The sequence below is a fragment of the Prenolepis imparis genome, unplaced genomic scaffold (assembly GCF_030444845.1).
Source record: "Prenolepis imparis isolate NDT839.2.m4 unplaced genomic scaffold, iyPreImpa1.0 SCAF_10, whole genome shotgun sequence".
NCBI classification, from domain to species: Eukaryota; Metazoa; Arthropoda; class Insecta; order Hymenoptera; family Formicidae; genus Prenolepis; species Prenolepis imparis.
The window spans coordinates 16857791-16873462 of record NW_028141168.1 but is presented as its reverse complement, the minus strand read 5'-3'; the positions used below and the strand labels follow the sequence as shown (position 1 = coordinate 16873462).

The window sequence follows — 15672 nt, the reverse complement described above, 5'->3', positions numbered from 1 at the left end:
AGGTGCGTAAACAGGTATTGTAGTGTAGGTACTGTACATGTCTGATATGTGTCAACTACGCGGCTATACGTCTTTTCGATTGTTGAATGCTGCTACACCTACGTTGCATTTTTTTTCTTTACTAGAACAACATAAGCGCGCGCCATTCTTTGGTTTTATGTTAAAAAAAAATATTAAACAAAAATATTAAAAAAATATATTAAAAAAAAATAATATAAAGTTTATTTAAATTCGATTAATATTTTTTGACAGAAATCAGCTGATAACTGTCAAAAATATTAATCGAGTTTAAGGAATAATAATATATTATTTACAACATATTATTATTTTAATTTTATAACATATTATTATTTTAAAAATTAATTAGCAAATTAACGCTTTAATCAGCTGATTCTGTCAAAAAATATTAATAAAGCGAAAATTTGCTAATTAAATGTTTTAGCTTACATATTTATATTTGTATTGTGTATGTTATAATGCGAAATAATAAGATTATTCTAATATATGTATGTATTTTATTTGTTACAGATAGCATTGCGATACACAGTGCGATTCACGCATCGTGTCGGGAGTTTCTGTGTACTACAACTCCGCTCTTGTACGGTCAGTGAAAGATTGTTTATTTTATATTTCTATAGCGGCAATGGGGGTGTATAATAATATGTTGAAAATATTAAAATAATAATGTTTTAAAGTTATAATATCTTATCCGTGATTAATATTTTTTGACAAAAATCAGCTGATATTTGTCAAAAATATTAATTGAATTTAAAATATTATAACATCTCTTTCTATAAAAGGCATGTTAAGTCGATTCTCGCAAGTATTGTTGCATCTTTTTCGTGATGCTGATTGACTGTTTTGATTCGTATTGTACTTCATATTCGTAGCATCGAAAGGCTGGGTTAGTAGTTTAACAGTTTGTTCAAAATAAAATAAAATAAAATAATATGTTTGAAATAATATGTTATAATATTTTATCCGCGATTAATATTTTTTGACAGAAATCAGCTGATAACTGTTAAAAATATTAATCGAGTTTAAAGTATTACATATTATTTAAAACTAATATTATTATTTTAATTTTATTTTGAACAAACTGTCAAACTGCTAACCCTCGCGATGACAGCCTCTCGATGCTACGAATATAACGCACAACGCGAATCTTGACAGCCAATGAGCATCGCAGAAAAGTGACAACAATAAACTTCGATATATGCGACTTTACATATTTTTTTAGAAAAAGGAAGGATGTGACATGCTGGTAGTGCATTGAATTTTTAGAACGTTGTTTCTAAGAATTTACCATAAATCACACAGCAGTATTTACGTATATCGTCTCTCTTTATACAAGATTCTTTTTGATAAAAATGCATATTATATTAATTTAAAATCTTTGATTATATATATAAATATATAAATTTAAAGAAATATTAATTTATATGTTTGTCAAAATATTTATTTAAGTAATATATTGAAAAGCTAACATTGTAAATTTATTTATTAACAATATAAAAATATTTGATATTCATTTCTACAATCCACATATTAAATAATAATTACTATTTTATTCGATATATTATATTGACTTAAATTTGTTGTATATATGTATCTTTTTTAATGTAATATCTAGGTATTTTTTGTTCATTATTTGTGATCCGTAAAATTGCTCAACTCTGTTATTTATGTCATCGCCTGTAGACAATATGGTGCGCTAGAGAGTTAAAACAGTGGCATCAACAGTTGTAAACGAAAGTGATGCCGGTGATCATTATCTGTCGTCCCCCCGTAGAAGCAAGAAGAATATACATAATTGATTCATACATTCATTCACGTGTCTTTTTCGTTCGTCCTTTCTCGTAATTCCTCACAAGATTTGAATTTCTAATCAAGTTCGCGTCTCGCTTCGACATCGCGACAAGTAATCTTTACAGTATTAGTCTCGCAACTTGAATTTTTTTTTTTAAAGTAATGAATATATCAAAATGATAGAAATACGAGGAAAAAAGAGAGAGGTAATTAATTTAATATTTTTATATTTTTCTAAAAAAAAATAATTAAAATTGCAACTCGGTAAATTTCTTTTTCTCTCTCTTTCCTTTTTTTTTCAACAAGATACAGAATGTTTCATCGCTAACTTACCTTAATAAAATTTATTTTTTTTTTAAACCAATAAATAAAATCCTGTTCTCTCTTTCTCTCTCAGTCGGTAAAACTGCGAGATAAAAGAGGTTCAAGGTTGTTTAACCGCGAGTGAAAGTCACGAGTCTGGAATCTCGCGTCAGCGAGACGTAGATGCGTCGAGTTCAATATCGCATAGTGCTCTTTACACTACACGTACGAGTGCGTGTTCTAAAAAGAAACGCTGTGCAATCTCGCGAGAGAGAACTGTCAGAGAGCTACACATACGCGGGATTAAATCTTTGGTCTTGTAAGTGCTAGTTCCATATGCGACTGCTTGAGAGAAAAAAGTGATTTCACAACGACAGCCTGATCTTGAAAGCGATTTCAACAATTTTAAAAGTCTCACAGTGATAACGGCGCATTCCACGTTATATAAGAGAAGGAATGTATGGATCGTTGTGTGCTTTCGATATCATTCGTTGTAATCACGGGTTTGTGCCAAGTTTATCTAACATTTAAAATTAGTTTTTTTTTTAAATTATTGTTTATAGACTAACTTTTAATTTTAAATAGCTTTATCCTATATAAAGTATATATAAAGTAAAATTATCTCCCCTTATTTTCTTTCATATTATACATTATTTTTATTTAATAAGCAGGCTTAAGCTCTTTCTAAGTTTTCCCTTCTACTAAAATCAATATCACGATCACTTTGGCTATATAATAACTAACAGTAATTATATTGCAATTTATAATATGCTAATCAATGAACCGTACTTTTAACTCTTATTCATTATAAGGAATTGAGGAATGAAAATTTTGCATTTTAACATGTATTAAAATGTATAGTAAAAAAAAGAGTACAATTTTTCGTACAATTTTTCTCTCTCTCATATCATCTCGTATAATCTTTGCAGAGATGATTAGAGATGTGAGAGATTTATTCGGGTCAAATTTAATTTGACAGAATTTTCGACCTAAGAGGGGAGGTGAATTTGGGAGAAAGTGTAAATTATATCAAGATACTAAGAATATGTGTGTACATGTGTATATATACATATACAACCCCTTTACGCGGTATACGACGAAGCGATACAAGGGGCGCAAGAGGGTGTAAGCCGGCAAGTCGCAACTGCGCAACGGTGCAAACTGCGCGTTTTGCGAAAGGGGGTGCGGGCTCTTGCTCCGGATTGCGAGTACGCAGTCGCGTGGGATTCCCCGGGAATCGGGTCTTTCCGGGTCTGCGACACGGTTTTCCCTTTACTCGGCTCACTTTGGTGCCCGTGGTAGTCGGCGACGTGCCACTCACGGATTCACTCGCTCGCAACAGGTGACGGACGATCTCGATCGACTCCATCTCGGTCGTACGAGAAGTTTGGAAATCGAGGACACACAGCGAGGCTATAAGATTTTCGCGTACGGAAGGGGAAAGCCAGGAAGGGAGTGTACATACTTGAGGGTTGCGGAGAGGAGAGTCGCGAAATGAGTGTCGAGGACGCCATCAATTACTCGCCCAGCGAGGAAGAGGACTATTATGCGCTGTTATCCTGCGATGAGTCTTCCACGGTAAGACAATACAACCTATTTATTGCGTTTCACACCAGCTGAAATTTGTATTCCCATTGTGGATTAATCGTTGAATGCAATGTAATACTTGAGTTTCTTTTGCATTCATATTTGACGCATTTGTTACATTAAAAAAGCAAAAACTTAAAAATATGCAGCAAAAATGTGAAACTAAATTTTGAGAGAAAGTTGGAAATACATTTTATATTTTCTCTGTGTGTAATAAAATCAATTTAGAATTGTAAAATCTACGTTTGCTTTTTTTCTCTGGCCACGGTTTGTTATCTCGTGAAAAATATTCGCTCCTAAACTGTTCGTGTTGCATTGTGAATATTTTTAGATAATTAAACATTTTAGTTTGTTTTGTTATAGATTATACTTGATGTAGAATAAAAATAGGAGCAGGAAATTTATCTTAAATTCATAGTGTGTGGTGTTTGTCATGAATATATATTATTACATTTTGGCAAGTATATATCATAAGATGATGCCCGATCAAGTTTTCGTAAGCTTTTGAAATATTTGTAAAATATTTGTAAAATATTTGAAAAATGAGCATATCACGAAAACTATAATTACAAAGTAAAAGCCAAAATATGATATCTACGTAATAATAATAGATGGGATAACAATAAAAAATTTTATATTTAAAGAAATATTGCTCGATAATTTTTGTTTAAAATAGCTTAACACTTTAAATTAATTTTTCAATAAATGGAACATTTACAAAAATAAATAAATTAATTAATAAATTGAATTTGAAAATAATTCTTTATCATTATTGGTATAATAAGCAAAGATATTTTGCTTATGTTTCACTATTAATTTAAATTCCAATTTTGACCATCATATTTCACTGTTTGTTACACTACAGCATCATTAATTAATCAAGCTAATATCGTCAAAATGTAAAATTTATAAGGGAATAATCTTTGTAAAAAATTTAATTTTTATCACTATACATACATGTTTGACCTTTATACATACATGTACGAAACTAATTTTCTCTACTGACATAATTTAATTAAACGTCGAGTTGCTTCCGTAATAATTACAACCTAGAAGGAAAATGTAATTTAAACTCACAATTAATTGGATACTTGATCAACACAATTAGGTGTAGTCTCATCTGTTCCTAGTTTACGATATGCTGCCTAACTTACGAATTCACACGAATAAAGTAACAATATTTCTGTTGAAATCAAATCACATTCTCCATCGTGCATGAAATTGTTTTGATTCGTTGAAACGTATTCGTTATTTTATATTCAATATAACAAGATTAACGAGAAAATATAACAAGAACATTTTTATTGTTAATGCTGTTAATTTTTATTGATATTGGCAGTATAATTTGTGTATATTAAAAATAAATTCTGAATCCTAAAATAAATATTTAATTGTTCTCTTGTTATTATTTTTTGGAATACATAATGTAATGTAGATATTAGAAATCTTAATAGAGATATACGATGAAAAGAGGTCGTTTGCCTCTCAATTCTCTAGTTTACGTTTTGCTAGAGTTATCTCCGTTAACTTTTTGATAAAAATTCTTCGACCCCAGTCTATAAATTACATCATGTGTTCATGACATCTCGTTTCCGTCGGCGAATGATACTATATGAACGTGATCTCGCGGCAGACAGCTGAGATATTTAAATGTAATATATGTGTCATAAATATTGAAGTGTCACAGAAAAAGGAGAAATTAAAAAATACTGAATGTGTGTGAATGTATTGATTTTTCTTTTTCTTTATATCTGTAAGCTTTTTACATCTATTCAGAGTGTGTCGTCCTAGAAAATTTTCATTTTTGAATTAAATTGACCGATGTTCTGTTTTAATCAACTAAATATGTCACACGTTTCTTTATGATTTCTGACATATATTTGAATCGAAAGAAAATAAATTATTGCAAAGTTATAATTAGACTAACTTTTCTTTCTCGTCCTATTGAATGATGTCGTAGACAATCCCTGTTTAATTTTAAAAATTAGATGGAGCAAATTACGGCGGAGTATAAGGTATTAGCTCTTCAGTATCACCCGGACAAGAACGAGGGTGACAAAGAGGCCGAAAAGAAATTCCAACAATTGAAGGTACGTCTTCCACACACATAGAGGAAAGCTGAATTTTATTGATTTGCGGTCGAATTAAATTGCTCATGTTTTTCGAATATTAAACAGAACTCTGATGTACTGATTTATATTATAGTATGCGAAAGAGGTTCTATGCGATCCTGAGAAAAGAAACAATTATGACAAATGGCGGAATAGCGGTCTCAAGATTAGTTACAAGCAGTGGCTCGGCATGAAGGAACATGTGCAGCAGGTAAGGTGTAATAATTTTGCAATTGATGCAATTATTGTTCACGACGATATGTTTATCACAATAGTCAATGATACGTAATTAATTATTATAATTAGAATAAATTAAATTTATTTCTTTTCATTTGTAAATTTATAATTTTAAACAGCAATTATAAGATTTATATTTTCTGGAACCGCATATAAGATATATTTGTAAATTAAAAATTTGACTATTAATGAAGATTATTTAAGAGATTAAAAAAAAAGTTTAAATAATATTAAATTAAGATTTTCAGATCAATATATAGCATGCTGTTTATATAACGCATTGATCCTTTGAGTTTTGGTCAATTTTGGATAGATTTATGTTAATGAGAAGTATCTTATAAAGAATCACAAACATCAATTGATGTTTTATATCATGTCTGACTATTGCAATGTCTTGTATTGACTTAGCCTTGCGAATTTTCTCCTGTTCACAGACTATGCACTGGAGTACACCGAAGACAAAGGACAGAATGCTGCCGGATACGACTGGAGAGGCAGGTGGTTCACCGGCTCACCTAAAAGGTCATCCCACAAATGTTCATAGAAGGGCTTCAGAGGGTGGAGCTACGAATCTCTATTATCGTTCGGGCCATGGAGTTCCATTCGACTATCAGGAGCCGAACGAGGTCGTCAGTAAGTTTCGCAATTATGAGATTTAAAAGAGATCTTGAATTTATAATTCTCATCGGTATCGACCTTTATTACACCGGATACTCTAAATGAAAAGAACAAGAAAATGTTAGAACTAGATAAATGAACTAGATAAATATATCTACCTGTATACAAGTGTACAGGGCGTTGGTTAGATTACGTTAGCATAATACGCATTAACATATACAGATAATAATTGTACGAAAGAAATACGCGAGTTTCATCATTCGCTATCGAACGATTATCGACATTTTTTTCGATCTTGTTCATAGGCAAAATCGCACAAAGATCTTAATTTATTAAGGACGTATAACTTATTGTTAGATTCTTTTCGGAAAATAGTGAAAATGGTCGTAAAAATTTAAGAAAAGTAGAAAGCATTCTTCTATTTTCAATCTTGGATATATATTTCGGGCGACTTAAAATTTCTTTATTCAGGATAATCAGGATGCATGCTAACTTGATCCAATAAACGATTCTGTACACCAGTACGTGCTCGCGCAATCGCGCGCATACGTATGTGTCGCCTTCAGATTTATATTTTGTTATACTATACTAAGCACGAGACGAGAGAGAGGAAAGGATCGAGGAAAACGCTATAAAAGACGTTTTGATATATTATTTGAGCTCTCTTTCTCTAAAGTCTCTCCTGAATAACGTCCGACCTGGACCAGTTGTGAATTTATTGTATACCCGAGAAATCGAGTCTCTCGATCGCGCATTCCATGTGTATGTCTCTTGATCTTACAAGATGTTTAGCGAACAAAAGTTAAACAATGTAGTATCGACGGGGGCTGTATAGTTATCTGTGATTCCGCGAATAAATTTTCCACTAGAGATTAACTGGTCGTTTCAACCGTATAAACACTTTAGAATGAAATACTCAAGTGTCTGTTCAATGAAAGTGTCTGTTGAGTTTGCATGTATATTATAGACAAGGACGGTATTCCTGTTATTAGATAAAATATATGTATCTCGAGTATCAATCGAGTATAAATGCTTTTATTTGAAAAATCAGGGAATTGACCGTGGTTTCCAACGCGAGCAACTTGCAACGATAGATACACATATTTTCTAAAAATATTGAATTTATATCATACATATCTACGATACGTCGATATGTTGTGGAATTGAAAAATAATTGAATCGGGATTTCGGAAAAACGTTGAGAACGCCGGATTTACTAAATACGATGTTTTAATGGAAAGACGTAAATATATATAACTCTAAAATTCTCTCTATTAAAATGTAAAGAAAATTAATAGCTTATGAAAACTGTTATGTTTAATGTGATAGCTATATACAATATTAGTATATATATTTTGTTCAATAAATGTTGTTATCGATTCATGTAAAGTTGTCCTAAATTTTCAACATTTTTTCGAGAACTCGTTTGATCATTATTGCTACGACATTTACAAATTTAATATCATGAAAAACGCTTAAGTATTTCTTTCTACAATGGAACAAATCGACGATGGCGCACTTGTACCTGTGTCCGATGTCAAACGCAAAATACATCGTTCTTTCCCGACGACAATCGCGACCGCTTCTCTATTCCTTTAAATTACGATAAGCATAGATAGATATTTTACTTTTTCTAAAACTGTGAAATCGAAAATTTAAATCGACACGGTTTCGATAAATCATTTTTCGACGCTATGAGAGTATAAAAGAATGTATCTTACATGACACACATTTAAAAGTGAATAAAGCTGAATGAAAATAGCGGATAAATAGTAGATAAATAGTGAAAAGTTATTTGGAACGTCGAGATTTGAACTTGCCGAAATTATATCGATTTATATCACTTGGAAAAAATTTGATAAGATTGTCGGTGGATCATCGCATCACATTTTGTGCACTCGAGCCTTTTCAATATTCGATACAGCAGTCGAGACAATTCGTCGTCGGTGAATTGATTGCGTTTGGCATATAATTGAAAATGCCTATCTATAATCGGTAATTAATAATAACTTAGCGATAATTAATCCTGAATGTGTCGATGTGTATAATCTTACAATATAATACGATAAAGGTAAGCATCACACATGGACAACTCGTCCTTCCCTTACATACATTAAGGCAGTGTCATTAATGCCTTCCGATTTTGACATTTCCGAATCGGGCACGTGGTATCTAAATATTCATGTAATACGACTTAGAGCTGCAATTGACAATTTGACATTTTTAAATCTTTGGCATATATATAAGAGAACAAAAGTACATAAGATATTAAAAATAAATAATAAAGATGATTTAATATGTATATAAATAAAAATATATATATGAACAAATAAGAATAAAATTTTTCACGAATAATTTAAAATACATTTGATTCGGTTATGGTTAAAGTGGAACTGGAAAATATTAATGACATTGAATGTATGTTTCTCGCCTGGATCAGTCAATCTCTCTTCCCCTTCTTACGAAAAGAATATGATCTTTCTTATCCTTCGCACAATAAGGTCCAAAACATATCACGACAGGTCCATTTCGTCTTCCCGTTTTGTTTCCGCGTTCCAACCAGTAGGAACCAAACAAAAATATCTGTACTTATATATCTGTCTTATTTGTACAAAGTAAGACAGCGGGATAATAATTGAGGTCATTGGGTAAATCGAGAGACTCATTTTGCGTCTACACAGGCGCAGTGCATGGCTAGTATAGATGGAGAGAAGCAAAATCAATACTGTCAACAATGAATTTAATGACATTTTTGTATTTTAATTTTAGACCATCAGATCATTTTTTTTTTTTTGTGATAGGATGAATCTCGTCGAAGAAGATATTATATATAAAATGTATACGGAGCAGTGATTATATAATATTTTTATAGGTCTTGCATAAGTGTGAAACATAATGCAATGAAAAGTTAAATGATAAAATTAGATAATTGAAGAATCGATTATCCTTCCAAGGGTCTCAATTTCCCTGCTTGATTCTAAATGTTAGAATCCCTTTTAGTGACGATGAATTAAAGGATCCGCGATTAGTTTGCGTTGAAATACGCAATACAATTTGTCAAAAAAATACGCAAAGCCAATAAGGAAATGCAGGTCAAGTTGTTTACTCGCTTACCTCATCGAAACGCTATATTTGATCGAGCGTTTCCGAAAGAAGCGTTTTTAGAATTGAAAATAAAAAAAATGTAAAGTAGAAGATAAATAAAAGTATTTAAAAAATGGGGTAACAAGAGAGAAGAAACAGAGTTGCAACTTTAGATCTTTTAAGATGAAGTCTCAGAGGTACTCGCTTTTTTTGTCCCATCACTTCTTCCCTCACTTTTCTTAGATCCTTTGTTGAGAAAGCTAGGCAAATATTTTTTGCTGTTCGATTTGTCTCCCTATCGGCTCTGCGTATGCTCGATATTAGTGCGCAGTCAATCAAATTAATCGAATAGGTAAGCGCTCGTTCGCGCTTCGTGGGATTCGCCGCGCGATCGATCTTTCTCTAGACTTGTGAGATGACAGACGCGCGGTTAAATTAAATGGGATATCTCGTCGTAAGAGAATCGCGTCTAATAAATATATGTCACAAAAAAACAAAGGTTGACAAAAAATATATTTCTTACATTTCAATTTATCTCGAACAGAGAAATGATATTACTCTAATCTTTCAATTTTTTATTTAATCTTCAAAAAAAAAATAGTTTTATTTTACAATTTGAATTTATTTTTTATCTTGTATGTGAAAAATTTCAATTAATATTTATATAAATATTATTATAATAAATTTATAGTTTATCGCGAGACATATTTTACGATAATAGTTGATTATGTAATAGAAATATTTTTTCTGTATTTAAATTTTTTATAATTATAATTTTATATATTTTTTGATACGCGTATTTTGCATAATGTTTGTTAAGAGATTTTTTCGCGAGGATATTTTTGAATAAAAAGCTTTTTTTTTTCTATTAAAAAACTAATCGGATAAAAAATCGGTCGAGCAAATTATAAAAAGTTTTAATCTCGTCGCGAAAGCACCACGAAGTTTAGATTAGATAAAAAACGGCACCGGGTAATGACGTTTCACCAAATTTCTTTAGTCTGGTTTGCTGACTTCTTCAAACTTTGAAGAAAATAGCAACTAGATCGATAAGTCCTTGAAGTTAAATGAGGGGAAACTTAAGAAATTGTAAAGATAAAATATTTTTCCTCTGGCAAACTGATATAACTGCTAATTGTAAAAGGAGAGAGATTTAAAAAAAATGTTACTATTTATTAGAAATTATTCACATAATTTCGCACCAATATGCGCATGTATGTGAAAGTAAATAATTTGTCCAAAACTTGAGGCAATAATTATTATTTCATTTATTGAACAAACTTGTTGATATTGAAATTTCAAATTAAACTAGCGTTATGTGTGTGTTGATTGAAACGAATATAAAGACATTGTTAATTCTAACACAGGTTTTCAATAATTCTATTATTTTGTAAAAAAAAGATATAAAAAATATAAAGATAAGAAATTGCAAGAGCTATTGTAATGCTCTTGTAAAAAATTTTATGACAAATGAGATTAGGGTCGTGCGGCCGATCTTGCCCGCTGCTGTCGAAAGTCTATTGGACCACTCTGTATAGTATGTGCTATCTATATCTATATTTTTCTAGACGGGCTCATGGTTTTAGCCTGCGAAGTGTTATCTACACGCCTACATCTTACGTACCTATCTATTGTTTACGATTGACCTATCGCAAACTCCTGAGAGAAAGGTCGGAGTCTGTTCAAATTTCTATCAATATGATGCTCACGATCAAAGACCTCGACGTTCTTTTTACACTTATACACGCGCATTCATGATGACACGATTGGATAAGATGAAACTTGTTTGTTTGAAAAATTAAGAGTCATATATAAAGCTTATTTTTCTCTTAATTTCAAGAAATTTGGCATAATTTAGAAAACTCGAATATTATAAATCATGCTAATTCCAAAAATTAAACGTATTTAATTAAATCTTTGATGTAGAAATATCAAAAGATATTATGTTACATCAGAATATAATAAAATAATTTCTCTATTCCGCATTATATATAAAACCGACCTACGAAGAAATATTTAAATTTGAAAATCATTTCACATGCTGCTATGTTTTTTTTTCACTTATTGTAATTAAAAATTATATATACAATATATATATTTTAATTATAATAGAATTAAAGTATCTCTATTTTGTACAAATAGTAGAAACAAAATGTCTTGTATTATACAATAAAAAAGAACTAAAGATACAAAGAAAATAAAAGAACAGGCAGACATGTATTAGATTTTTTCTCTTTTCCGAAAATATATGTGCTTTTGTAATTAGTGTGATTTGGAATTTAAATGTTGATAAATATGATATAATTAAAAAATTTTAAGCGCTACCTTTGTTATAGCTTTCAACACATTTAATTTGTAGATTATAAATGCTTTTATATGTAATATAGAAACTCGAATTAAATTTTTGTTAAAGGAAAGTCATATATACATATATACATATATACCTACATTATTATATGTAGAAATTTTCCTGGCTTTAGCACATTTGTGAATGACAAGTTATTAATAGTGTTCATTAGTCCTTTTCAAACTAATTATATAACGCTAATTATATATTATCCAATGTTTATATAGAAATCGATGGCTGTCTTCCACTTCAATATCTAATAATCGTACTCATTAAATACTTTGAACAATTAACTACAAAGCCATACAATGTAAACTGTAGTTGTGTATTAGCAAAAAGTAGCGGATTTCTGCTTTCTTATATGACAGGAAACTGATGCCATAAAAATGAATTAGTTAATTGTTGATTAATAAAAACGTAATTATTAACATGGCAATATACATTTTATATATCTTACAAATTGGATTTTATTAACAGTACATAAATAAATAGGTGAATATTTTTAGAAAGGTCATTACTTTGAAGTCTTTATGCTTCGAGAAATTCAATATGATTGCATAAAAGCATTCTATTATCATTCTATTATGATTCTTATCTCAATAGCTACAATAGAATTTTTTCTATATTCAACCGTACATTTATATAAAAAGAGAAAAATACGTATAATAAAAATACATTTTTAAATAAAATTTTTTAAAATAAAAGTTTTTGAAATAAAATTTAAAGAAATATATCGCTCATTTGATACAATGGCAAAAATGTCATATTGTATGCTGAATGCGCATAATTTTATTTATATATCAATTGACTAATTATTGCATAGTGCAATCACTTTTATAGTTTCGTATGAAAAGATCCCGAGTTTGTAAAAATATTATTATTACATACAGTATATTAAGATATATATATATATAAAAATAGTTTATTGATATAATCGACCATATATCTTGCCCTATTTACTGGTTGGTGAACAGTATTTTCGATCGCCCTCTCTCATGAGTTGTGCGAAATTTTTTCGCGCGTCGCAGTATATAGATGTAAGATGTAAATGCGCGCGTGTGTGTGTATGTGTGCATGTATGCGTGTATATGTTTAAATACGTAATCAAATACATATATTGTATATTCGTCTCGCGCTGGTCGATGCGGCGATGTATTACTCGTAATAAAACAAAAAAATTCAATAAATGTGTTTCATTATGAAACATTTGCACTTTAATCATCTTTAAAGTTTCGTTCACAATATGATTTGCGATGACATTATTTAAAGCAAGATTTTTTCAGACATCTCGTAAATAAAATAGAGAAACTTTGATTTTTTAAAAAGTATTTTGTAATTTACTTATGTTTCAAGTTTTAAAACACTTTTTAAAAACAATTTGGAAGTTTCTACATTTTCACTATTTTTAGGCACATTTCTCATGCTTTCTCTTCTACACAATCCAAATAGAAATATCTGCTTCGTATTACATAGGTTTGTATAATCTCGTGTCAGATCATATTTCAACATTACCGTTTGACGCGCTTCATTAAGGAAATTAATGTGGCTTTCAGGCTAATCGAATGACATTATTACAGTGGTAATATCGATAATTGTCAAGTTGCTGGAAACCAAGCGATTATCATTTAATATCATCTTGTTTTATCACATTTTCCCTAAATGGAAAAATTATGTCTCTTAATTTGACGTTAATATAATTATCTTCGTGATTATAAGCGAAAATTAATATTTGAGAATGCAATAAACCAATTTATATACGATTGAAAGAAGTGACTTTTAACTAGCTCAAAGTAAACTATTTAGCAAATATACAATTTACAAAACATACAAATAAAAGTGTCAAGTAATGTCATTGGTTCAATCTGTACATTTTTACAAATTCATTGGAATATGGTAATTTTTTTCCCATGGAAACTCGCTCTTGTTTTGTGATTATTACGTTCTATCGATTGTGTTCGAGTTGGCGTATACTGTTTCCATAAATTTTCGAAGAACTTTGTTTTCCATATAGAATAGGAGGCTCTCGGCGCAATGCGCCGGATGATTGGGAACTGGAGCGAAACATTTGCTTCTCGCTTCGAAGGTTTCTCCACAATTTCGGTCGTTTATCTGACGGCTTTCTCTCCCTCTCTCTCTCTCTAGTCTGCGAGTTTTATATTCATGCACTATTCATATGGTATAATTAGAACGCGTAGATGATATTTTAGATATGTGACAGATTTAAATTCGACTCTTTTTAAAAAAAGCTTTTCTTAAACAAGTGTCGAAACTTTAACTAATATCTACACGTGAAAATTTAGCTAAAAATGTCGATGAAAATTAAATCAAATAATTATATTGTATATTGCATTTTGTTATGTGCGTATATGTCAGTTTCCGTACATCGTCGTGTATCAAAGTACGGCGTCAGGTAGGCACAAAATAAACCCATTCTTTCATTTGCCTCGAGATACGCGTATAAATACCTCTCCATCTCTCCACCTCTCCTCACGTAAAGTAAAGGCATAGAACGCGCATCCCTCCACTGAACTGCAAACAGCCCTTTGAATGCCATTATCCTGCCTACGTTGTTACTACTTAACGTTGCGTCCGCAAGTGTGGCTGCGTTAGATAACGAGAGCTGGCCGTTGTTCCCGATCGGCTTTGCCGACAACGGCTGTCTCTCGAGTCCGTATCTGTCAATTTAAACTTTGACCTACCAGCACCGAATTTCGAACAGCTTCCAATAAAAAACCACCCACGCTTCTTTCTTTAACTTTCGTGCGCATTACCATTCAACAATTTTGTTCAAATTAAATTTTTGAGAGCACGTTCTACTTTTTTACTTTTCGAGAAAAATGATCTCGACGCGAAGGAAGGGGGGGGGGAAAAAAGAAGAAAAAGATGTGATTATACAGAAATGATAATCCATTTATATTGCAGAGTTTTAAAAAAATTAATTGACTGCGAAAATTGCCTACATTAATAAGGAGATTATATTTGAATCAGGTGTTGCAGATAATGACGCGAAAATTATATGATGTATTTGAAATAAAATCCAAAATCACGTTATCAAACTCACGTGCCACTCGCGAATCAATGTCCATTACTAACACACAGTATATATTTGCAAATTAAAATAATTTTGTTATTTTGCGTTGTAACGGAAATGAATAAATATAGAAGTTAAAATTAAAGATAAATAGTGCAATATTTGTTTATACACGATAAAGTTTGATCGAATAAATCTTGCGAAATATACGTTTTGAGAAATTATAGCAATAACAAACGCCGAATTTATAATGTGTAAATAATAAATATTAAAATGCAGGAGTAATAAAATATACAATCATCAATTAAACGCATTGAAACGTCGCTCGATTCGCAATCGATTTATGGTGTACTTGTCACGTTTTATTACTAAAAATTAACGAAAGTGGTACCGACATCTTTATCGCAATATCGTGCAATATTACATCGTAAATCGAGCTAATTAAGACTTGCGATGAACGAACAGAAAATACATAATGGAATCTCGATATTGCAAGCATATAGTACATTTCCAACGTATAAGTCCTACGAAATTGACATATTAAA

At 30.8% G+C, this 15672-nt stretch overlaps 2 protein-coding genes across 4 annotated transcripts in view; both read left to right on the top strand.

Moving 5' to 3' along the window:
* Positions 1-14544, top strand: part of Jdp (DnaJ domain-containing protein) — a 45802-nt gene extending 31258 nt beyond the window's left edge. Inside the window, exons 1-5 of one of the 3 annotated variants that reach the window (XM_083047418.1) lie at positions 2207-2431; positions 3455-3690; positions 5688-5789; positions 5905-6021; positions 6482-14544. In XM_083047418.1, coding sequence (XP_082903544.1) covers positions 3607-3690; positions 5688-5789; positions 5905-6021; positions 6482-6706 — 528 coding nt within the window. In that variant the 5' untranslated portion in view covers positions 2207-2431; positions 3455-3606 and the 3' untranslated portion in view covers positions 6707-14544. Of the gene's footprint in view, positions 1-528; positions 604-2206; positions 2432-3091; positions 3434-3454; positions 3691-5687; positions 5790-5904; positions 6022-6481 lie in introns of those variants that run through there. The other 2 variants (XR_014426165.1, XM_083047419.1) reach the window with 2 other exon arrangements.
* The window catches only part of LOC145941325 (guanine nucleotide exchange factor for Rab-3A), a 36232-nt gene continuing 27101 nt past the window's right edge, over positions 6542-15672 (top strand). Inside the window, exon 1 of the mRNA XM_083047410.1 lies at positions 6542-6680. The gene's annotated coding sequence lies outside the window, so the exon portion shown is untranslated. The remainder of the gene's footprint in view (positions 6681-15672) is intronic.